The 22239-nt window shown below is 49.7% G+C and overlaps 9 protein-coding genes across 9 annotated transcripts; 5 read left to right on the top strand and 4 right to left on the bottom strand.

Moving 5' to 3' along the window:
• Positions 1–5: 5 nt before the first annotated feature.
• Positions 6–912, bottom strand: EDB91DRAFT_1156396 (uncharacterized protein). The gene is made up of 4 exons (XM_041319631.1): positions 719–912; positions 440–584; positions 246–371; positions 6–162 (listed from the first exon to the last, which is right to left on the bottom strand). The coding sequence occupies exons 1-4, from the start codon at positions 772–774 to the stop codon at positions 91–93; spliced, it is 399 nt and encodes a 132-aa protein (XP_041173240.1). The 5' UTR covers positions 775–912; the 3' UTR covers positions 6–90.
• A 1200-nt stretch (positions 913–2112) lies between these two features.
• On the top strand, positions 2113–5088 carry EDB91DRAFT_1239047 (NAD-dependent epimerase/dehydratase; the record flags this gene model as incomplete). The annotated part of the gene is made up of 10 exons (XM_041321801.1): positions 2113–2261; positions 2286–2455; positions 2534–2865; positions 2887–2980; positions 3045–3256; positions 3285–3529; positions 3691–3872; positions 3988–4461; positions 4506–4838; positions 4874–5088. The coding sequence occupies 10 exons, from the start codon at positions 2113–2115 to the stop codon at positions 5086–5088; spliced, it is 2406 nt and encodes an 801-aa protein (XP_041173239.1).
• Positions 5089–6317: 1229 nt separating this feature from the next.
• On the bottom strand, positions 6318–6933 carry EDB91DRAFT_744988 (uncharacterized protein). The gene has a single exon (XM_041328263.1). It carries the CDS (start codon positions 6849–6851, stop codon positions 6519–6521), a length of 333 nt encoding a protein of 110 aa, XP_041173238.1. The 5' UTR covers positions 6852–6933; the 3' UTR covers positions 6318–6518.
• Positions 6934–6941: 8 nt separating this feature from the next.
• On the top strand, positions 6942–7840 carry EDB91DRAFT_745031 (uncharacterized protein). The gene is made up of 2 exons (XM_041328265.1): positions 6942–7353; positions 7408–7840. The coding sequence occupies exons 1-2, from the start codon at positions 7130–7132 to the stop codon at positions 7637–7639; spliced, it is 456 nt and encodes a 151-aa protein (XP_041173237.1). The 5' UTR covers positions 6942–7129; the 3' UTR covers positions 7640–7840.
• EDB91DRAFT_745009 (nucleotide-diphospho-sugar transferase) lies at positions 7730–9467 on the top strand. The gene is made up of 3 exons (XM_041328264.1): positions 7730–7931; positions 7987–8072; positions 8123–9467. The coding sequence occupies exons 2-3, from the start codon at positions 8041–8043 to the stop codon at positions 9111–9113; spliced, it is 1023 nt and encodes a 340-aa protein (XP_041173236.1). The 5' UTR covers positions 7730–7931; positions 7987–8040; the 3' UTR covers positions 9114–9467.
• A 1553-nt stretch (positions 9468–11020) lies between these two features.
• On the top strand, positions 11021–11686 carry EDB91DRAFT_1085324 (methyltransferase domain-containing protein; the record flags this gene model as incomplete). The annotated part of the gene is made up of 1 exon (XM_041315883.1): positions 11021–11686. The coding sequence occupies one exon, from the start codon at positions 11021–11023 to the stop codon at positions 11684–11686; it is 666 nt and encodes a 221-aa protein (XP_041173235.1).
• A 2069-nt stretch (positions 11687–13755) lies between these two features.
• EDB91DRAFT_1307338 (uncharacterized protein) lies at positions 13756–16312 on the top strand (the record flags this gene model as incomplete). The annotated part of the gene is given in 4 exon segments (XM_041325056.1): positions 13756–14030; positions 14089–15626; positions 15675–15889; positions 15906–16312. The coding sequence occupies 4 exon segments, from the start codon at positions 13756–13758 to the stop codon at positions 16245–16247; spliced, it is 2370 nt and encodes a 789-aa protein (XP_041173234.1). The 3' UTR covers positions 16248–16312.
• A 635-nt stretch (positions 16313–16947) lies between these two features.
• EDB91DRAFT_1156376 (mitochondrial branched-chain alpha-ketoacid dehydrogenase kinase-domain-containing protein) lies at positions 16948–18979 on the bottom strand. The gene is made up of 8 exons (XM_041319630.1): positions 18792–18979; positions 18658–18735; positions 18495–18610; positions 18228–18439; positions 17933–18171; positions 17815–17876; positions 17321–17758; positions 16948–17270 (listed from the first exon to the last, which is right to left on the bottom strand). The coding sequence occupies exons 1-8, from the start codon at positions 18865–18867 to the stop codon at positions 17160–17162; spliced, it is 1332 nt and encodes a 443-aa protein (XP_041173233.1). The 5' UTR covers positions 18868–18979; the 3' UTR covers positions 16948–17159.
• Positions 18980–20597: 1618 nt separating this feature from the next.
• On the bottom strand, positions 20598–22094 carry EDB91DRAFT_744429 (uncharacterized protein). The gene is made up of 7 exons (XM_041328262.1): positions 21666–22094; positions 21501–21616; positions 21291–21446; positions 21163–21241; positions 20990–21106; positions 20745–20935; positions 20598–20693 (listed from the first exon to the last, which is right to left on the bottom strand). Exons 1-7 carry the CDS (start codon positions 21727–21729, stop codon positions 20622–20624), a joined length of 795 nt encoding a protein of 264 aa, XP_041173232.1. The 5' UTR covers positions 21730–22094; the 3' UTR covers positions 20598–20621.
• Between the last annotated feature and the right edge of the window lie 145 nt (positions 22095–22239).

Raw genomic sequence — 22239 nt, 5'->3', positions numbered from 1 at the left:
CAATAAAAGATAAAGACCTATATCATAACCTAATTGAGCAGAAGTACCGGACAATGGCTACAGATAAACTAATCCAAGTTGATGCACCTTTCAAGATGGGTGAGTGCATTTCATCTGTTGCACGAATATATTGTACACCAACGAACATTTCGCAAACGCGCACTCGGAGAAAATGTAAGAAAAAATCAAGCACGAATTAACCATGTCTCCAACGGCGTACCAGCAAAACTTGAAACACAACACACTAGTGATGAGAGAGCCACCAACACCATTCTCTGTCGTCCGTTCATTCTTTCTTCGTTCGTCGGACCGTCTCCCGCCCTTCCAGTGAACCAGTCAAACCTCCGCCTAACGAACAAAAAAATTCCCCGCTCAAGTAAGCCAATCACCTCCCACCCTCGGTTGCCATCCTGATCAGCGCACTTTCGGCGACTGCAACAGCCCATCCCAGTCCTCTCAACGAAGACATGAGAACTCTCGTGCGATCCGCATCTCTCCACAAATGATGGTACACATCGTGCGCGATGTTGGCAATGACTGTCGCCATTGCGAGGCTCATTGCAACATAGAGTACGATGGAGCTCCTCGTGAAAAGGTACGTGAACGCGCCTAGGATTGCCAATGATGCGCTGATCAGGAACAGCTCTGCGCTGTTGGGAGTGTGATCTAGATATGCCAGATTGGGTAGAGCTTTATGAGCCTCCCGTCCCCTTTGGACCGCATGTAAAAATGCCAGTACGATATTTGACCCCCGTTCCAACATGGATCAGACATTAGGGGCAGGATAAAATTTGTTTGATACAAATTCATATGCACTTGCCTGTTCTAACTGCGCACTGCTCACCCTGGCCATGTATATCAGCCGCTGATCAGTGATCAGCGTCAGCTTAACCCATCCTGGATCCTAAGGCCTGGGCTCTCAATCACCGGTTCCCCGCATTATCCCTTGCGCTGCACTAAGCCATTTCGTTTGCTACGAATTCATAGGCACTTGCCTGTTCTAACTGCGCACTGCGCACCCCCATGTTTATCAGCCGCCGATGAGCGTCCGAAGCTTAACCCATCCTAGATCCTAAAGCCTGGGCTTTCAATTCAATCGGTCTCCCACATTATCTATTGTGCTACCCTGAACCATTCAATTCTTTCCACTTTCCATCTGCATCCAACTGGTCCGATATGGTCAGTTACAGGGACTAGATTCTCGTGAATGCTATGCACAGGAGGGGATCATTATACCGCGTTCAAATTAATGCGTACTCGTTCGTCCCTGCTTTCATATGCCCACTGACTCCCCCCCTTTTCATCCTTGTGCGCCTCGATGTTATGTTAATGCTGACGTGACTCGTACTGGCCGCACCTCGTGTCTCTGAATTGTATTGCAAACTGGAGCCACCTTGGTTTGCTTTCCGGTTGGAGGGTGAAAGCTTGCCGCCCATACTAGAGCAAATGCGGTTCTACGAAAAACGATACTCGGAGGCTTCAACGAGATAGTCTAGATCTAGGACTAGGTCGGACTCTGTCGCTGAGATTGCGGAAATGGGTGCACACACCAGGCCTACTATAAGTACTTACATGAAAGCTGACGAGCTGTCTTGGGAACAAGTCGGGCGCATACTGACTAGTATAAAGTTTATCGGTACGTACAACTCCGTGATTTTCGCCGGAAGCATCCCCCACGACTCCCCTCACTAATGAACGATCTTCATTCTAGAATTCTTGACAGTCGATACTGAACGAAATTGAATCAACTTGTGAGGAAAAGTATAGTTTAACCCCCGACAACAGTGCACGATAAGACCCACTCACTGACCTTCCCTAACACGGTAGCAGGAATAAAGCCCCTCTTCACCAGAGTCAATTGAAGCAAGGCAGCACCCTGAGTTACACACTTTCCTCGAGTTGGTGGTGTTTTTTTCTCGAACCATAGTATCCAGCGGACTCAAATATTTCAGCAAAAAAAAGAATGGCGACAGCCAGCAGCCCGCGTAGATTCCTCATCACCGGTGGGAATGGCTTCATTGTATGGACCTTTCATTATCACATAGAACGATGTTGAATATGATGTTTGCTAGGGTTCCCATGTGGGGAAGGCATTATTTGAGAGGGGCCACTATGTTCGCATCGCAGATATCAAGCCGACTTCTTATTTCAAAGGAGTGCATCTCGAATGAGGTTCTCGTTGGAAACCTCTGCGATATGTCATTCTGTGAAAATGCTGTTCGGGGCATGGACACGATCCTGCACTTTGGCCGCGACAATGGGTGGCATGGGTGCGATCCATGAAGCGAACGACTTCATCATATACAAGGACAATTCAACAATGACATTCAACCTCGTACATGCAGCTGTATGCGGGGTGTTCGGCGTTTCTTCTATGCATCTTCCGCCTGCGTGTATCCAACATCCTTGCAGCACCATGCCATGCCAACCCCCGTATCTCTCCGCGAGCAGGGACGTGTGGTCTTCTGGCGCCCCAAACCCACAGGGCCTCTACGGTCTTGAAAAGCTACACTCCGAGCTACTTTTGATACAGTTTGCCACAAGATGGAGATACGCATTGCTCGGTTTCATAATGTCTTTGGCCCACGTGGCACATGGTTTGGCGGGCATGAAAAGGCGCCCGCTGCACAGCTGAGAAAGGCTCTCGCCGTACACATGGAGCCCAACGCTCAGCATGAAATCGAGATTTGGGGAGACGGAAAACAACTGCGGAGCTTCCTCTACATCAACGATTGTGTGGAAGCCATTCTCCTTCTCATCGAGTCCAACTGCAGTGAACCAATTAACATTGGATCTGACTGCTCCGTGGCTATCGAGGATCTCACGAAGATTGCAGTGCAATCTGTCGGCATGAACATAGGAGATGTCCCTTTCAGATACATGAAGGATTCTCGTCCGATCGGAGTCCATGCCCGCAACTCAAACAACGACTTCGTTGTGGAGACATTGGGATGGACTCCGCAGGTGACCCTCGAGGCCGGTATGATGAAGACTGCTGAATGGATCAGAGGAGAAATGGAAAACATGCTCATCGGCAAGGACAGGGCCAGCCGGGACCTCGCTGTTGCGCAGTCTTAAAACAAGCGAGGTCGTATACTTGAATAAACCCACCATCCACATTCGCTATCTTACTTCCCATCACCTCCCGTGGTCTCGAGCGCCCGAAAAGAGCCTCGACAACCTTCGAATCTTTGCACAGTCCCTTGCCCGCACTACATGGCGTGACACGCGCGAGCTTGGCGTTGTCCGTTTTCAGGTGAAGATATACCTAGGAATCGAATCAGGACGACGAGTATCTCCAGCGCCCTGCGAAGAATGACGAGAAGTCAAATATCACCGAATCAGTCTTATTAGAAGAGGGGATCGTGAATGTCTCGACCGAGATTTGCGATGTACCACGCGGTCATGTCTGCGCCATATGGCGCCAGTGTGCACACCGCGCTTGGAAGGAAGAGGCCGACTATCTTGTGCTAATGGGCGATGACGTGGTTCTACTCGATGAAGGCTGGATGAGAGAGATCCACAAACAGTTTTTTGTTGATTTCACAGCGTGAAAATGTTCCTCAGGGTATGGGATGCATCACATTCACAGATGTGACTTTCCCCGGCATGCCCACGTTCCCTGTTATTCACCGCACTCATATGAACGTCTTCGATGGCCAAGTCATACCCGACATTTCATTAACCAAGACGGCGACCCTTTCCTCTTCCAGCTGTACCGCAAATGGGCTGCTCCGAAATGATTCCATCAAGAATTTCCAATGGCGTTGGTGGAAGCTTACCTGCACGCTACACCCAGAAACATGCAGACGGATGGACGTTCGGGTCCACTCCAAAAATGCCGCATCAGCACTGGAGGCATGGTTGGCGACGTCTGTCACCGACCGCTGCTCGCAAAATGACTCTGGATGTTATCATTCCCAGCTACCGGGTTCAGCTCCTTTCCTTGATCCCATCATCGACCTAAAACCTTCGTCAAATTGTGAGTCATGTTTATCATCATCATTGACAACCCACGCTCTCCGAGCATTACCGAGCTGGAAGCGAAGTATGCTCATCGCCCAGATGTCCGCATCCGCGTCAATGAAAGGAACCTTGGCGCTTCGGCGTCACGAAACAGAGGCATGAAGGAATCTGCCGCGGAATGGATTCTATTTCTTGACGACGACGTAACACCACGAGCTGACATTCTGATCGAAACTGAGAAAGTCATTCGTACGAATCCACAGGCTGCTGGTTTCATTGGAAACATCGATTTCCCTGTTGCCAACACTATTTTCACCAATGCCGTTCACCTTGCCGGCGTGACTTTCTTCTGGGACATTGCCGCGAAGATGCCACGGGATGAGAGTGACATGCCTTGGGGAGTAACGGCAAACCTCATCGCCCGCCATGTTCAGGATTGTGTAGAGTTTGACTTGCAATTCCCGAAAACAGGTGGAGGAGAAGATATCGACTTTTGTCGGAAAGAAGCGCGACTTTTTCCGTTGCCCATGGGGGGAAAGGGTTCTATCCTGCTCCTCATGTCGCCGCAACTCACCCTTGGTGGAACGAGGGTCAAAGATCGTACTGGCGTTTTTACATGTGGTCCAAAGGCGATGGGGGGCTCATAAAGCTCTACCCAAATCTGACTTATCTAGATCACTCCCCAAACAGCGCAGAGCTATTCCTGATCAGCGCGTCATTGGCGATCTTAGGTGCATTCACGTACTTTTCCACACGGAGCACCACCATGCTCAATGTTGCAATGAGCCTCGCAATGGCGACGGCCATTGCAAACATCGCGCATGATGTGTACCGTCATTTGTGGAGAGATGCGGATCGCACAAAAGCTCTCAGTCTTCTCTGAGAGGACTGGGATGGGCTGCCGCAGTCGCCGAAAGTGCGCTGATCAGGATGGCGAGCGAGGGTGGGAGGTTGATTGGCCTACTTGAGCGGGGAGAAATTTTACTCATCGGGCGAAGGTTTGACTGGTTCACTGGAAGGGCAGGAGATGGTCCGATGAACGAGGAAAGAATGAATGGACGACAGAGAATGACGCTGGCGGCTCTCATCGCTGGTGTATTATATTTCAAGTTTTCCTACTAGTGTGCCGCTGAGGTGATCAGTATGATTTGTACTTATTATCCTTTCTTCGATTCTGCGCGTTATATGATCGTTGGTTGTACGATATGTATTATCTAGGAGTAGCCCATAGCATGTAAGGAACGTCATTGACAGATGAAATATACATCCGAATCGCATCAACAATTAGTCAAAAGTCGTCCTTTCGAGACTTTGAATTTTCACCCAGAGTTGTCCAGTTATGACGCTCCAAACCCCACTTCAGTAATAAAGTTCCACGATGCAACCTTACAGTGCGCGTCGGGTACGCGATACAACTGTCGAGTGCGCAATACAATCTACTATGTATGTGCAACACAACCACCAAGTATCACAGAAATCTTGTGTAAATACTACTAGTATTTTACCAGATTGTCAGCTGTGCGGGCGATCATCAATTATCCTCGTAGCAGGGGTCCATGCCGTGAACCAACATATGTTATAGAAATAGTGCTGCGACGGAGACCACGCGTGTTCATGATAGCGTTGGAGGTCCTCTGACATGATTTCCTCGCTCGGATGCCATGCTACCATGTTTACAGTCCCTATGTCCAAGTCGTGAGACAAGCCACTCGAACAATTTCGACACGTACTGGCGAGCATCGTGATATTTGTGTGCATCCAGCGAATTATAACCTTACCTCAACAAGCTGGTGGATGCAGTCTATCTCCAACCGCGTTAAATGTGTCCATAGAATCCCGAAGTCGCGGCATGAACAATATTGCAGACATTATCGCAGTGAGCGCCCCGTAAGTTGGCACGCAATGACCAGTTAGATAGACGAGGTATTGAGATAGCGACCCAACTTTTGTCTCATAGGGCTTTCGTGAAATATCGGTATGTTCAAGTGGTACGCGAGTGCCATCTGGAGTATACGCGAATCTAGCAAACAATAGGCACTGAAGGACATATGGCGATCAATCAACCAGCATCAAGTCCAGCGAAGGCATATGTCACTTACTGGTGCCCTAATTCCATCGTCGCAATCTACAAGAGCTTCGTTAGTGTTCATCCAAGAAGGCACCCAGTTGAAGGCCAATCCGGACTGTAGCGACTTCGGCTAAGTTAAGAGTAGCACGCCGGAGCTGAAGAGTTGTGAAGACTCATTGTTCCGTGTTGAATATTGGCATTACTGCACTGAGTCCGAAAGAAAGAAAGCAAATTGGAGGATGGTAGTAGTACTAGGTAGACAGGGTATGGCAACATGATGATGACGGTCAGTGAGGCTGTATCAGGCGGTTGTTTGGCAAGGGCTTTGGATCCAAACAAAACTTCCCGCTTTTGAACATTTCCAACTGTACCACAGTGACACAACGGGGAAACTGACATTTTACCACATTTTGCCGCCAGTGAAATTACATTCGAAAGGTAATCTAGAGTGCTCTGGAACGCTCTAGGCTAGGTCTGGAATACCCTAGCCAGGTCTAGACCTGCTTTTGATTGAAATCTTGCAAGAGGCAAAATGTTGAAACCCCCCGATGTGTGATAAGACAGTCGCCACACGGAGATAAGAGTAATACTGACCGAGGGAGACACCGATATCCTCGCGCATGTATTCAATTTGGAATAGGCTTCCAAACAAAATTTGGGCGCGGAATAGGACTTCCTCCTCGGGCAGGTTATGCGGCTCAAAATGCCAACTATCAAGACATTCGATTAGGTGTACTCGCATATGGGCGGGTATCACAATTGGAGAACTGATGAAGTGTTCGATTAAAAGACTCAGAGAAATGGCAGAAAAGGTCATGTATAGTGGTTGACGGTAGTCTGGGTGTGGTGTTCATGTTGCTAAGTAGTTCAGCATAATTATTATCAAACAGAGTAAGGACTTCTGATCAAAGAATATGAAAAAATATGACTTGCCGAGTCTCTGGCCTTGCTCCTCCTCTTCCCATCCACCCAAGCCCTGGTTTTCGAGTGCAAGCGCTAAACCACTGACATCGACACTTCTTCAACGTCCACGGGAATATTCCTCGATATCTAGAGACTAGCATGAACTGCATGAACTGAGTCAATTTGGTGGCGATGGCTCAGCGTAAATGCCAACGCGAATGCCACGCGAGCTTTTCCCCACAAATCAGCCTACACACAGCTGAACATTTATTTTGGACAGAACCCTCTCCCACTAAAGTGAGTGTCGGGGATATGACTTTCCGTGGCGGTGGCAAGCGCCTCAACAACGTTATGCGAGATACCCCATTACAACTCGGAGCGAGGTGTTTGTGCGACCCTGCATTGCATTTTTGTCTGTGAATCACCAAATATACTTCAAGTTGCGATGTATGTACTGATTATTTTCTCAGCTCGCACATTTTACTTTCATCGTTGCCACTGGTCACGAAGCCGCTGCCTCTTCTGTCGCTTGCTAGCTACCGTCACGCTCCTGCCAAGTTTGAGAAGGATGTTGACAGTAACTTCTGGACCATCACTTTGATATTATCAGCATCGAAGCTTCGTGCAATGAAATACAGCGCTGCTGCCCCCGACCGTCACACTGCGAAGCAGATAGCACGCAACATCCTCCTTCCATCATGACTTTAACATGGCGCGTTGTATTGATGTCACATACAGGATGATACTCTTTGGAACCCACATACTCACGCTCGTAGGTTGTGTCACGCACCCGACAACTGTGTCGCGCACTCGACAGTTGTATCGCGCACTGTGAGGTTATAGCGCGGAACTTTATCAAAGTGGGGTTTGGAGCATCATTAAAATATTTACTGCATGGACAACCTCGCCACATCGTTTCAAGCTCCGTTTCTACTATCTTAATAACTCGTCTCGTCTCGCGTCTCGTACTTCAGTTGTTGTTCCCAACACTGAGGTTGGTATTTCGTTTATCTTGCGCACCTGTCTGTTCTCACATCGCATTACCTTAGTGTACTTTCTACATCCGTATCCACCCATTCAACCACGTCCTTCCCATCCACAAGATGTTGAGTTGTGGGGGCGCTAGTGCTGATAGGTCCGTGACATTGGTCTAAATTGGTACTGGGAGTCTTACATTTCGTGCAGACTTCAGGCTGGTATGCGTGGTGCTTGGGGCAAGCCCCTAGAACAGAGTCCCGAGACGAGCGCTTTGGGCTGCGGGATTTATTTGGTCCTCGCCACCGACGCCTCGTATGCAATGCCAGCAGCTGTGACGATTCGCAGTGCCGTCGAGAAGACCGCAGGACGTATCACGATTTACGTTGTGGACTGCGGACTTCACGTGGAAGACAAAGAAAAGATCGAGACCTCACTTCCCGAACGGCACGATGTTACCCTAATATTTCTGGATCTTCCAGCCGAAAGTCTAGCTGCTGAGCTAGGAGCAATCTGGGCGAAGGTTGATATGATGAAGATCTTGCCAGTGGAGCGGGTTTTGTACCTGGACGCGGACATGCTGGTGCGCAGGAGCCTGGAGGAGTTGTGGAACACTGATTTGGAGGGCTCGTCGATTGCTGCGGCGACGGATGTTGGATACCCAATGGGTCATGATGGTGTCCCACGTAGGCCATATTTCAACGCAGGCATGCTCCTGCTTGACCTAGCAAAGGCAAGAGAACGCCTGTCGGAGCTTGAGATTCGGGTGAGCGAGATGAAAAATGCTCAATTTCATGACCAAGACGTGCTGAATGAGCACTTTGCTGGCGACTGGGCTGAGGTGAGCCTCAGCTGGAATGCGCAGGGACTTGGCACATATGCAGAGGCTAGCTCGGCTGATAGAGATGCTTTGACATTGGGAACCATGAAGGATCCTGGAGTCGTGCATTTTACAGGGCCGGTTCATCCTGACCTTGAGATGGTGCTGAACCCGTGGGTGCAGCCATACACGTCCAAGCCTTGGGGCTATGCAGGTGCACCAGGGCACCCATTTAAAAACGAGTGGTGGGGTGTGTTGAATGAGACGGCATGGGCAGGGTGGCAAGGATCGACACAATACTATGAGATGTGTGAGGGAGAGAAAAAGAAAGCAATTCACAATTCGATCACGAAGTTCGAGACTCGAGTACAGTATCAGTGAACGGTTCGACGCCTTCATTTTGTATATCGTTTACACCTGTAATAAGTACTGGGGAGTTTGTATGCAATGATTGCAATAAAAATATTCGGTTCGTTTGTAGTATTACGGACAGTGGAAGATATCATGTGACTTGGGCTCTCAACTTGAACTTAACTCCTCTACCTCCCCATACATCGACGTGTCAGCTCTCGGCAGCATCCTGACTCAGCGTGCAGTGTTTCGAGCGAGACCCGCTCTGCGCATACAATATATACGGTGTCCCCCCGCTAGATATGTTGGGGACGGAGATTTTCCTGGTCAGGCCAACCATGTCTAATCTCACCGCGGTGTCGCCATTGTTTTCTTTGCTGAAATATTTTAGTCCGCTGGATATAGTTCGAAAAAAAATACTTACCAGTCCCAGGACGGTGTATAACTAATTAGGGGTGACCTGCCTTGCTTCGACTGACGCTGGTGAAGGGGGGGCCTTTATTCCCGCTACCGTGTCAGGGAAGGTCAGTGAGTTGGTCTTATCGTGCGCTGTTGTCGGAGGATGGACTATGCTTTTGCTCACAAGTTGATTAGCCAATTTTGCTGTATCGACTGTCAGAAATTCTAGAATGAAGATCGTTCACTAGTGAGGTGAGCTGTGGGGGAAGCTTCCGATGAAAATCACGGAGTTGTACAACTTGTACGTACCAATAGACTTTATGGTTAGTATGCGCCCATTTCCACAATCTCAGCGATAGACTTGGTCCAGGACTAGCTCGTTAACTTCCAAATACTTATCGTAGTAGTACCGCAAGTTGTACGTACCGATAGGCTTAGTGTGTGCACCCATTTCCGCAATCTCATCGACAGAGTCCGACTTGGTCCTACATCTAGACTATCTCATTAAAGGTTCCGAGTATCATTGTTCGTAGAACCGCATTTGCTCCAGTATGGGCGGCAGGCCTTCACCGGCACCCTCAAACCAGAAATCAAACCACCCTGGTTTCAGTTTGCAACACAACTCAGAGACACGAGGTGCGTCCAGTATGAGTCACATCAGCATTAGAATAAAATCCAGGATGAAAAGGGGGGAACTTCTGAGATTTGCGAGGCTGTCAATGGGTATATAAAACTTCCAAGTGATTGCGGCGACGAAGACGCATCAATTGGAACGCGGTATAAATGATCCCCTCCCATGCATGGCATTCACGAGAAGCTAGTCGCTGTCGCTGAACATGCCAGCCCAGTTGAATCCAGAAAGAAAGCGGAAATGATTGAATAGTTCAGGGTAGCACAAGGGATAATGTGGGAAACCAATTGAAAACTCAGGCCTTAGGATCCAGGACGGATTAAGCTGACACTGACCAGCGGCTGATATACACGGAGGTGAACAGTGCGCAGTTAGAACAGGCAAGCGCCTACGAATTCGCAATTAACAACATGGTTCAGGGTGGCACAAGGGATAATGCGGGGGACCGATTGAAAGCCCAGACCTTAGGATCCAGGAAGGGTTAAGCTGACGCCGATCACTGATCAGCGGTTGTTATACATGGCCAAGGTGAGCAGTGCGCAGTTAGAACAGGCAAGCGCATATGAATTCGTAACAAAAAAACAACCTGCGGCAGGGACGAGTAGGATCCGTAGGGAGCTGTGGAAGTAGAGCTGATGGTTATATTTTTGAACTCAGCTGAGACCTTTATAAAATGTTGCCACAAGTATAGTTCAACCGCCCAAACACCAAAGCCACCAAACCAAAAGTGAGTGATCACTAAAAAAAACAATCCATGACTCTGATGAACTCCTTTGCGTAGAAACCACAAATCTTAGAGGGCATAAACAATACACAGGCCAGTTCATAACACTGCTGTTCTCATAGGTCAGCTCCACCCCTGCACGCATATTGAGACGCTCACATTAAACATAAACTGCAGCCGAAAATGTCCGCATCTAAAGTCACCGAAATCTCTACCTCCACAGATGAATATGAATTTACGCCAACGCAAAGCTGGTTTGCCATCAATATTCCATACTGGAAAAGCCTCTTCCCATTAGTTGCTTCGGGTGAGCCACGCGTCCTAGAGATTGGGTCCTGGGAGGGGCGCTCGGCAGTGTTTCTGCTCACTACACTCTGCGCCCAACGCGGGGAGATAGTCTGCATTGACCATGTCGATCTTATGCACACCCACGAGGGACGTGAGCGCCACCGCAAGCTCACGCAGAATCTCGCACGAACGGGTCGCCCATTCCGCATGCTCCCCCAGTTCAGCGTCCCGGCACTTTATGCACTCCTCAAAGAGGAAATGTTAAAGGACGCGGGCGCTGGATTCGATTGGATATATGTGGATGGGTCGCACCGCGCAGATGATACTCTCCTTGATGCCGAGCTTGCATGGCGCCTTGCGCGTGAGGGATGCATATTCATTTTCGACGACTATAACTGGCCTGAGCAGCCTGTTGAAAGCATTGAGCATCCCCGCCGCGGTATTGACGCATTCCTTGCGCTGCATGCAGGGGAGTATGAGCGGCTTTCTGAAAACCCAGAGCAGTACCAGGTGGTTCTGAAGAAGACTTGCAAGATGCGGATAGGATTCCTTCTAGAGTAGAATTCCGAGCGGCGCTTAACCAGCGCTTTAGGTTGACAGGCCACAGCATGAGCAGGGTGGCAGGGATCGACGCAATATAATGAGATGTGTGGGGGAGAGAAAGCAGTTTAAGATTCAATCACAGACTCGAGTACAGTTTCGACGGCTTCATTTTGGATATACCTGTAATATAGTACTGGAGAGTTTGTATGCGATCATTGCATTGTTCGTTTTCTTGGACGTCCCCCGTTTTTGGCCCTAAGTATGACGGACATGGCGAACCGTTGTGTGGCTGACTCAATGCCGCGTATAAGTAACAGATGCGGCTTGGGCAAACTCGTTCGCTTCACCATGTATCGACGCGTCAGCTCGACAGCTCATCCTGGCTCAAGTTGTCAATATGTGCACGTCGTGCAGTGTTTCGGACTCGGTGCTCAGCGCTCAGCCGTCGTCACGATTCTGCGAACTGTATAGCTTTTGCGGGCTGATTCGGCACTCGCCGAGCCTGGTTTGTCATGTCTTGCGTATGGATTTGTCATCTGTTGGGTATCCGATTTCCCAACTTATAAAAAGGACTCGTCTGCCCACCAACCACCTCCCATGTAACATGTGAGTGTCGCTTTTCCGCTTTTTCGCTCTGCAGAATGACGCTGGGCTCGAATGAGCGGTGGATTGCCAGTGGTCGTGGTGGATGCTGCCCTATCGCCTTGGATGTGATTATGTAGCGGCAAGTACTGACTGCATTTTTTTTCTCCCGCAGATTATCACAATGGGTCGTCGTCCTGCCCGCTGTTACCGTTACTGTAAGAACAAGCCCTACCCTAAATCACGGTACAACCGTGGTGTACCTGACTCCAAGGTCCGTTCGTCCACACCTCATCACTGACATCCTCACCTCCCTCTCCATAGATCAGGATTTTCGACCTCGGCCGGAAGCGTGCCTCTGTCGACGAGTTCCCTTTCTGCTGTCATCTCGTCTCTGATGAATACGAGCAGCTGAGCTCCGAGGCGCTCGAAGCAGCCCGCATCTGCGCCAACAAGTATGTCACCAAGACGTCCGGCAAGGATTCGTTCCACATGCGCGTGCGTGTCCACCCATTCCACGTCCTCCGCATCAACAAGATGTTGAGTTGTGCAGGAGCCGATAGGTCCGTGACTTTGGTCTAAATTAATACTGCGAGTCTAAACAGTCTTTCGTGCAGGCTTCAGACTGGTATGCGTGGTGCTTGGGGGAAGCCCTACGGCACGGCCGCGCGTGTCAACATTGGCCAGATCATCCTGTCTATCCGTTGCAAGGAGTCGAACTCCGCGGTCATCAAGGAGGCTCTCCGTCGTGCACGGTACAAGTTCCCAGGCCGGCAGAAGATTATTGTCTCAAAGAAGTGGGGTTTCACGAATGTGAACCGTGAGGATTATTTGAAGCTCAAGGAAGACAAGAGAGTATTGCAGTGAGTATCTTTTCACGCGGTTATCTCGAAGATCTTAAATTAACGGGTATGACGTCTAGGGATGGTGCTTATGTACAGTTTATTCGAGCAAGGGGCCCGTTGGAGCAGAATTTGCGGGCCCAACTCAAAGCTTAGATATGTCCACATAATATCATTCAATCTCACGCCGAAGATGCTGTGCATTGGTTGACAAGATTGTATTGACCCAGCAGGGTGCTTGACGGAACCTTCCTGCCCTTTTATTCACTACGTCATCCAACGTGGGTGATGGTTAGGGGAACAAGGGCAAAGATTAACAGCCTTGGATGCTATGATTTTGTTATGGGAGATGACTCCGTATCGGAGATTCTTCTTATGTACTGCATCGTAGGAACATGTTTTGTTATAGTATCGTGCGATTCATAAATATGAAATGAGTGGAGTTAAACGTGGATGACACGAAGTCGCGGTGAGGTAAACTCATATGTAAAAAGTAGACCAAGCTGACGGCGGCCTACCGGCTGGATAACGTTAGGTTAACGTGAAGTACAAGCACCCTCCTCCAAAGACGGATATTTCTACGCTTCCACCAAGTTACATCAACCTTAAAAAATCTACTTTACTTCTACTCCTCTTGGATGATCTAGTTCAACTCCGCCCGTCATGCCCTTTGAGCGATATCTAGCAGACGATGAGCCACAGCGGAGTCAACAGTACTCTAATCACTACAGCGATTATGACGATGACCGCGGCTACAACGTCCATGGCAGCGGCCATGGTTACTCCAGAAATGGGATTCAGTTTCAGATCCCTCAATTCATGTACAATGGACCTCCAATACTAGCCCCAGGTGGTGGTGCGGAGGTCCTCCCAGCTGGTCTTCTTGACAGCTCAGGTTCGTTCGCTTCAACCTGGTTCACGAACAACGGCTTTGCACCGTGAGTACATGTAAATCCTGTAATAATGTCCTCTCAATTATGCTGATTTATTGTACAGTTTTCATCCTTCCTCTCAGTCCAGAGACCAGGAGGCAACCTCGTGTGCCAGCACTGCGCAATCGAGCAATTGCTATGATGATGCTTATTCTGTTCCTCACTCGATACCGTATTCCCCGGTCGACTATTCTCACCCGCCCCCGCTGCCCCCAATCCAAACAGCCGTCGACACCCTCAAATTCAATGCCACAACCAGCTTTTCTGCTCCGTCCCCCCTTGGCCTTCCTGTATACTCCTCATCTGGCTTCGACCTTCTCTCTATCCTCTCTCGTGTCATCACACGTCCCCATCCAAACATCGTCCTCGGCCCTGTCGACAGTTCTTGCTCCTTTACTGTCGTTGACGTCCGTCGCCATGACTCTCCCATCATTTACGCCTCCCCCACCTTCTACCGTCTCACAGGTTACGATGAGCACGAGGTCCTCGGTCGCAATTGCCGCTTCCTACAGTCCCCTGATGGAAACGTCCACAAGGGCGAGGAGCGTCGCTTCGTCGCCCCAGATGCTGTGTCTCATTTGAAAAAGTCCCTTTCCGCAGACAAGGAGTGCCAAACCAGCATCATTAACTACCGTAAAGGTGGACAGGCTTTCATCAATCTCGTAACCGTAATCCCCCTCAGGGGCGGCGTATTGAATTGTTCAGAGGAAGCAGACGATGTCGTTTACCACGTCGGGTTCCAGGTCGATCTGACTGAACAACCCAATGCCATCTTGCAGAAACTACGCGATGGGAGCTACATCGTCAATTACACCGTTGGCGCAGGCGCACCGGTGGCGTCCCCCATCGCGCCCCCAGCGAGAGGTCGGCTTGCATTGCCGTCCAACAGCATAATAAGCAAAGATTTACGTAGTCTAATCACAGACACTAAATTCACCTCTTCAGTCCCCCTTTCTACGAGCGTCAATATCCCCCCATCCACAGCCACCCCTGACAAGCCTGACACCCACGATGGCAACCAGCTCCTGCACATGCTCCTTCTCGAAAAATCCCCCGACTTTATCGTCGTTCTCAGTCTCAAAGGTGCCTTCCTCTATGTTGCCCCAAGCGTGCGCCTTGTCCTGGGCTACGAGCCCGATGAGCTCGTCGGAAAGAGTATATCCGACTACTGCCACCCCGCAGATCTCGTCCCACTCATGCGCGAGCTCAAAGAGTCCTCCATCACGCCCAACACCACAACAGCCGAGTCCACCACACCCAGCCCAACCAGCTCACAGCACCCAGCCAGCCTACCCAAAACAGTCGACCTCCTCTTCCGCGCCCGTGCCAAATCCTCGGAATACGCTTGGATCGAATGTCGGGGGCGCCTCCACGTCGAACCCGGAAAAGGCCGCAAAGCCATCATCCTCTCCGGTCGTGGCAAATGGATGCCCTCGCTCAGCTGGCGCTCGGTCGCCCGTGCTGGCGGGCTCGGCGAGCAGGAATTATGGGGCATGGTGAGCGCCAACGGGACCGTACTCGTCACCAGCGCCAACGTGCGCGATTTGCTTGGATGGAGTGTTAGTGAGGTCATCGGCAAGTCTTTGGTTATGATGGTCATGAGTGAAGATCGGGCACAGGTGGAGGTCGCGATTCAACGCGCAAGTGGAGAGGAGACGCATGTACGTGGACACGCGGAGGGTGAGCCCTATGTAAGGGTGTGTACGATGCTGCGCAAAGATCATAACACTGTGCACGTGCGGCTCGTAATATACCGTCCACCCGCCCCGTCTCCAAACCCGATCCCTTCTCCATCCCTTCTCCATCCCCGCTCACCCGCTCGTCATACAAATCACGATACTTGGCGCTTCAAGCAGCCCCTGTGCGTTGATGCACGCCGAGGCCACTGATGTATTCGAGGAGCTAGATACCGCGCGGGGGAGTAGTTGGCAGTATGAGCTGCAGCAGTTGCGGTTTGCGAATCAGAGGTTGTGTGAGGAGGTGGATGCACTTGAGGTGCGTGAGCCGGAATTCTACCAGGAACAACACCAACAGCACCAGCACCAGCAACAACAACATCTGACGTTGGTTCACCCACACGATAGCGCCGACTGGCCGTCGCATATGGGCAGCCACATGAGTTCTACGTTGTCATCATCGTTGGCACACGTGAATCCCGCAATACACATACCCGCGTCGTCATCGCTCAAGCGTGCTTGGCACTCTGAAGACGGGCCAACCTAAGGGTCACACATAAATTTCGTTAGTATTCCCTCTTGATTCCCACACACGGATACTGTCAATACCCCCTGCTTGGCTCTGTCTGCTACTCGTGTTTCTCGCATCGCACATCGCTATCGCCGCACGTCCACATCGCTATTGATATATGCATGCAACATGTAAACATCTGTACGCTGTCCGAAAACCCTGTTGTCTGTATATATGATTTTTTCTCAATCGAGGTCCCTTTTTTTTCTTTTACGGTTCAATTCGGCTACGGTACCGTGTACATTTCGCTAATGATAAGGTCTGTTCGTAGACTAGCATCTATCGTCTGTCTGGTCCCACAATGAGCCGGTGAGTTAAATCTAGGGTCTCTCCCCATACTAATCCCCACTAGGCAGACCAAATAAATTCGAAGGAAGCCCATATAAGCTCCTCTAATAATATCCCTTTTTCTTGTGTGAGTTCGATTTTGCCATGGTACGATAATAGAGAAGGGATGACTGTCTTCATTCGTCCAAGATCTTCCTAGGAGAGACTACAGTATGGTACGATGTACATTGCACTAATGATAATCAAGACTGTCGTAGACCGACAATGGTCGGTGATAGGATCGAGTGGATCTAGGTCCCTCAGCATACTCGCCCTAGGCAGACCACATAGAAGGAAGACAGTTTACTGTAACTTATGCCCATACTTATGAGCTCTCTTCCCCCCTTTCCTTTTTTTGCATTTTGATTCTGCTATTGCTATGTACATTGCACTAATGGATACATTGTCATAAGATTAAAGTCTGTCATTACATACAGTGGACTCGCATGGTCCCCGAGAACGTCAATGAGAACGAACCAGCGAGATACAATCAATACCGAGTGGACCTAGGTCCCTCCCTATATGGTGTAAACCCCTACTATACCGATAAGATCAACCGGACTACGGAAGAGGCTCCCGACTACTCGAAAGCCTGTTGAGATGGATGTACACATCCGTCCCATACCCCTCCATTGAAATAAGCCTCAAATCACCTCCAAAATACCTCGCATACTGTCACGACACATTAGCGCACGCCTCCGACAAACGCGCACGTCACTCACCAATCTCGACAATGGTAGTCCATACCCAAAACCTGCCATCGGAGCCTGAAAATCGCTGGCTTGAAAGTCTTGGTCGATGCTCTGTCCTGTCATAGTCGTGTACATGTAGGTCCAGATGAGGGGAATGGCACTACGTGGGATTCCCCCGCCCTCATCGGTGATTTTGATGGTGATATCTTCCTTGCCCTCGACGACGATGACCTTGATGGGCGGGTATTGGTTCCCGTCGTCTGCATCGTGGCCGAAGCGGTCGACGACGGCACGAAGGGAGTTTTTGAGGAGTTCGAAACAGATGTGAGAGAGATGGCCTGGGACGTAGGGGAAATCGAGGTTGGGCGGGCAGATGAGTTGGACGGGGGGACCTTTCAACATAGCGTAGTGTTCCTCGCAGACGAAACGGGCATTTTCGATGGCTTCTTGTACGATATCGTGAACGTTCTGCGGCGAAGGAGGGGTGTTAGTGATTATGTAAAGGAGAAGGGACGGCAACTTACAGCTTTAGTGCAGATGATGCCTACATAATCCTTGTGGGGCTGTTGTGTGTTTAGTGCGACGTCTAAGGAAAGGACGGAGATGAGATGAGGATGAGGATAAGAGCCAAGAATAACTGACGCTGGCCAATCAAGAAGCGAATTCCGATACGACTCATGTAGAATCTGTCAAGCCAGGCCTGCATATCGAGGCCAATGTTCTTGGCGTTCTGACTGCGTTTCCATTCTAGAACGCCCTGAGCGACTGTTGTGACAGTAGGATCGTGTCTGCGTTTTATGGCATCGAGCATGCGAGTGAAACGGGCGTTGTAGTCAAGAACGGAGGGTGGCCAGTCTATGGATGAAGACTTGGCGTAGTACCTTGTACTGGGTGAGTATGGTATATGTGGGTTTAGAAGGGTTAAGGGGGTACGCACCTCCGTTCCAAAGGGACTCGGAGTTTGATATTTCCGATGCCGTTGGGGTTGCTTTTGTTATGGGATAAGTTGAAAAGAGGGTGATCGTGGTCTTGGAGGGCGGTAAGACTTGGGTTTGGGGTGCTGTCTGGTAAGAAGATGTTCTGGCTTGTTGCGGAAAGCTGCTGTCGAAGGTGTTGGGGAAGTTGGACGGGGGGGAAGTTGATGAGCTCCTAAATGAGAGAGTGGGGTGAGGATGAGTGGAGATAGGGAAGATAAGAAACGAACCTCGAATGACTGGGCATACCAGTTTTTGACCTTTCGTATGGAAGGCATGTCACTGAGATTGTGTGGAAGCTGGTCGAGTTCCTTGACACGGTGTGCGAGTCTGACGGGCAGTTCCTCTTGATATGATGTCAGAGTGAGTCAGGTTGAAATAGAATTGAATTACCTGCAAGGAACTGACTAGCTTTGAGGAGAGTTCCCTGGCTTGGATGTTGACCGAAGAGCACCATCTGCTGCAGCGATACTACAAAGATAATAATCAGAGATTTGGGCAGCGGGTAATGTAGTTTAGATACATACCGCCTGTCTGGGGAAAGCTAGCAAAGTGGTGAATCTTGTCCCATAGGGCTGGAGAGATTCGAAATGCAGCAGACATGGCATTCGATGTATAGGAACGTTGAAGTGGTCAAGTAGTAGTTAAGCGTAAACTATATAATATATGATTTTAGTGACTCCTCCAGTCCTCGGCTTTAAAATATCCGCACTGTTGGCACGTGAATTTCATTTCAGATATGATCTAGTAAAACACACTACAGTCTACAGCATCCACCCTAGGCCACTAGCTAATCTCCCTGAGGCCAAACGATTCACTGCCTTCCACCGCCCACCACACATTCAGTGGACATAGTGCGTTCCACAAAGAACATGAGTGTGAGTTCTTATACGCGCGCTTATCGTGTGACGTGGTAGACCAACAGGACCCCAACCGATCGATTGTGGGGCCTCGGTAGCTCGTGTACCAATTTCAGGCAAGTTCTTTTGTTTCTCTCCTCCTCAAGCAAGTGCAAAACGTAAATGCATGATGATGATCCGGGTTGACCTACAGATCCGGGCCGAAACTGTTAGAGCAGTTGCAGCCGGTTCAAGGTTTCACCATGATCTCCTGGTACAGACTAGTCCTCGTATGGAAATCGCTGGCGACCAACCGTAGAGAGCAGTCGGGGTCCTGCCTGGTCCCTAACCTCGCCAATCTTGCCGATCAACCGCAACAAACTAATTTCAGCCTGCCACTCACATGCACGCTATCTACACAACATTTCCGCACGCTTCGTGCTTCCACTTCACTTCTGTACTCCTTTAGACCAGCCCGACCAAGCAAGGCGCCTTTTTAGATGAATTTCGGATAAGCTCCCGTGGACATTGCTCCGACCTACATAGCATGCCGTAGCTCTCCATTCCAAGGGTTCATTGTACCCTATTGCACCCCGCACTGTCATGGACTGTCATAGACTGTCACGCGTTGCTGTCTGTTACTGTCATATTTGGCCATTGCTCCCGAAATTTACTACCGTTAGCCGAACCTGAAAATCCCTGAAGTAGGTTCCAATGACTTGCCAGGACTTACCCCGCAAACTCGGCGTCTGCCGTCACCTGTCATCGGTTTCATGCGCCGAAATGCGCCGATTCCACCCCATCATTCCAGATCCTTCCCCCCTCAAATTCACGAGCTCAATAGGAACCCGCCAGGGGCCGACGATGATATCATATTGCAACAGTCACGCGACCCGAAAAAGAGAACAAAGACTCCATCGTGCCTGACCTTCGGGACCGGGTCGGACAGTACTACACAACACCATTCAATCGATAGTGGATAGTACGGACAGGTCAACCAGTCTACATACAATTCAGTCAAACTGGGCACGCGACTTTGGGACGCATTTGAGGATATATTTGCCTCGTTCTTGAATATTGAATGTCCACTCTTCTGCAGGGTCGTCAAGCGCACGGCATACGCGTTTTGGGCTCAGCGACTTTGGCCGTTCACTTGGGCATTTCTATTATTATCTGCACCAGCATTCGACGCTATATCCTACACAAGTACTTAGCGCTTGGCTACTGTATGTATGTATTGTTTATAGGGCCTGCTGATAAATAGGACTCTTAACAAATGAATAAACGGCCTATGATGACCACATCCATACCCGCTTTTCAGAGAAAGCTTGGGCATCCAACTCCAATCACGGGAAAGCATGCGCATTCAAATGGTCCGGTCTACAAAAAAAACACCCACCGAGGACGGTTAGTTTCCGCCCATCATGTCAGACTAAGCACCGTCTCCCCCATAATTGGTTCCACGCCATAACACCTGTCCTGCGTCCTCAACAGAGGTCGGTAATGATGCCCCTTGCGTCAAAGGGTCGTTCGGTCGGGAGTTGGCCACCTTATGTGTATTTGCAGGATGACGAGGCAGAATGCAATCCCCTAAAAAGAATGATCCTATGAACATCTCGTGTCCAAGTCAAGTAAACTCACCACAATAGGAGGGATAATGTCTAAAACGGTGTAGTGGCCATTGGATCCGACCAAGAATGTCACAAGGAGTGCGAGGACGCTCGTTGCATATAAAGCGCCGCTCTCAACGATGACGATGAGAACGGGTAAAAAAGCAATAAGGCCGTCTGGCCTGAAACGGCGAGTGCTGTAGATGCGCCGGGCAATCAAAGCTGTCATGTTTTTTGTTGTCAGGAGTATGCAGATCGGCTGCAGAATGGACGTACTAGTGCATGTAACATCGATAACCATGGTCAATGTAATGAATGTTGTGATGCACTCATGAGAAGTGGTAGAAAGAGCAGTGGTCCGAGAAACGGACCATACGATATAGTACCCAATTGCTGTAAAACGTCACGGGATAAGATGCTGGTTGGATGATCACTTTCAAGAAGCTCACCGCCATTGGTCAACAGCGCAACACAACCAAGAATGGCGATTAAGAGACTCCTGTCGTGGACGATATAACATCGCCAAACCTGCCGTGCCTACTCAGGGGAAAGCAGCATGTCTAGCAGAAAGACCCACAACTACACCATCCGCGAGAGTGAGTTGCGTGATGTAAATCGCGGTTTTCGCGAGGAACAACGGCAAAGAAAAGTTGGAATAATAGGCAGTTGCACCAATCATACCCGCCTTGAATATGAATGCCTTGAGTGCTCGAACGAAATCGACGATTAGATGCTGAAAGTGGTTCTGTTAGATTAGTATTGTCCCACAAGGTTCAAGTACACTCACGGCCGTTGCAGAGCAGAGCAGCAAAGTTGTCACTGGGACAAGGAGTTGCCGTTGAATGCCACTGCCTTTCTTGAGTAGGATGAACAGCGTTAACCAGTACAAAGTAAAGAACACGCCTATTTGAAATCATGAGATTCGACACCGTGGCAGCGGTCAGCAACGCACCGTAAAACAACGTCTCGAGAAACAAAGCTAAGAGCAAAGCTTTGTCGAGTGGTATGCCCATCATGATGATTGCAGTCGATAAAGCAGATTAAGACAGGAGAACGAACGAACGAAGTTTCTGGGTGGATTATCGAACGCAAGTAGTCAATAAATGTTCCACAGCGCAAAGCTGTGTTGACGGATCTGCATGATGCATCTGATGCGGTCGTCCGTACTGCAACTAGAATTACGAGAGACGAATTAATCTAGTTTTCTGCCAGTGGGCGGGGTCAATCTTGGCGTGATCAAGATAGACGTTTCACCGTGCGAACGCCGAAGCATGATATTCGAAGGATGCACTGGCCCATCTGCCTGGTTCTGCCAGATGCCAAGTGGCCGTCCGTGCTGTGGTAAATGTACCAGTGTGCGGACCTGCGGCAGTGCAAGTAAAGTCAGATACAATAGACCATGGATATTATCAAAAAGGAACAACTGAGAGCGACTTAGTCTCCCGTACTTAGGCAAAACTAGATAGGCTGCCAGTCTACCGACTGCCTGGGGAGTCAACTTGCCCTGTTGGCAGTGTGGCACATCA

This window comes from Suillus paluster (assembly GCF_016628075.1).
Source record: "Suillus paluster strain FC165 chromosome Unknown EDB91scaffold_68, whole genome shotgun sequence".
Classification (NCBI taxonomy): Eukaryota; Fungi; Basidiomycota; class Agaricomycetes; order Boletales; family Suillaceae; genus Suillus; species Suillus paluster.
This window is presented reverse-complemented; position numbering and strand designations above follow the sequence as displayed.

What these genes read in the sequence shown, in the direction of transcription:
- EDB91DRAFT_1156396 (XM_041319631.1), bottom strand. Translation starts at nt 774, where the DNA reads ATGTCTGATCCATGTTGGAACGGGGGTCAAATATCGTACTGGCATTTT. An exon ending in TGAGAGGACTGGGATGGGCT is followed by an intron (nt 372 to 439) that starts GTTGCAGTCGCC and finishes GGCTTACTTGAG; the next exon opens with CGGGGAATTTTTTTGTTCGT. An exon ending in TGGTGGCTCTCTCATCACTA is followed by an intron (nt 163 to 245) that starts GTGTGTTGTGTT and finishes ATTTTCTCCGAG; the next exon opens with TGCGCGTTTGCGAAATGTTC.
- EDB91DRAFT_744988 (XM_041328263.1), bottom strand. Translation starts at nt 6,851, where the DNA reads ATGACCTTTTCTGCCATTTCTCTGAGTCTTTTAATCGAACACTTCATC.
- EDB91DRAFT_745031 (XM_041328265.1), top strand. Translation starts at nt 7,130, where the DNA reads ATGGCTCAGCGTAAATGCCAACGCGAATGCCACGCGAGCTTTTCCCCA. An exon ending in CCTGCATTGCATTTTTGTCT is followed by an intron (nt 7,354 to 7,407) that starts GTGAATCACCAA and finishes TTATTTTCTCAG; the next exon opens with CTCGCACATTTTACTTTCAT.
- EDB91DRAFT_745009 (XM_041328264.1), top strand. Translation starts at nt 8,041, where the DNA reads ATGTTGAGTTGTGGGGGCGCTAGTGCTGATAG. An exon ending in GGGGGCGCTAGTGCTGATAG is followed by an intron (nt 8,073 to 8,122) that starts GTCCGTGACATT and finishes CATTTCGTGCAG; the next exon opens with ACTTCAGGCTGGTATGCGTG.
- EDB91DRAFT_1156376 (XM_041319630.1), bottom strand. Translation starts at nt 18,867, where the DNA reads ATGTCTGCTGCATTTCGAATCTCTCCAGCCCTATGGGACAAGATTCAC. An exon ending in AGCTAGTCAGTTCCTTGCAG is followed by an intron (nt 18,611 to 18,657) that starts GTAATTCAATTC and finishes CATCATATCAAG; the next exon opens with AGGAACTGCCCGTCAGACTC. An exon ending in CGAGTCCCTTTGGAACGGAG is followed by an intron (nt 18,172 to 18,227) that starts GTGCGTACCCCC and finishes ACCCAGTACAAG; the next exon opens with GTACTACGCCAAGTCTTCAT.
- EDB91DRAFT_744429 (XM_041328262.1), bottom strand. Translation starts at nt 21,729, where the DNA reads ATGATGGGCATACCACTCGACAAAGCTTTGCTCTTAGCTTTGTTTCTC. An exon ending in TCTCGAGACGTTGTTTTACG is followed by an intron (nt 21,617 to 21,665) that starts GTGCGTTGCTGA and finishes GATTTCAAATAG; the next exon opens with GCGTGTTCTTTACTTTGTAC. An exon ending in TATCGATGTTACATGCACTA is followed by an intron (nt 20,936 to 20,989) that starts GTACGTCCATTC and finishes AAAACATGACAG; the next exon opens with CTTTGATTGCCCGGCGCATC.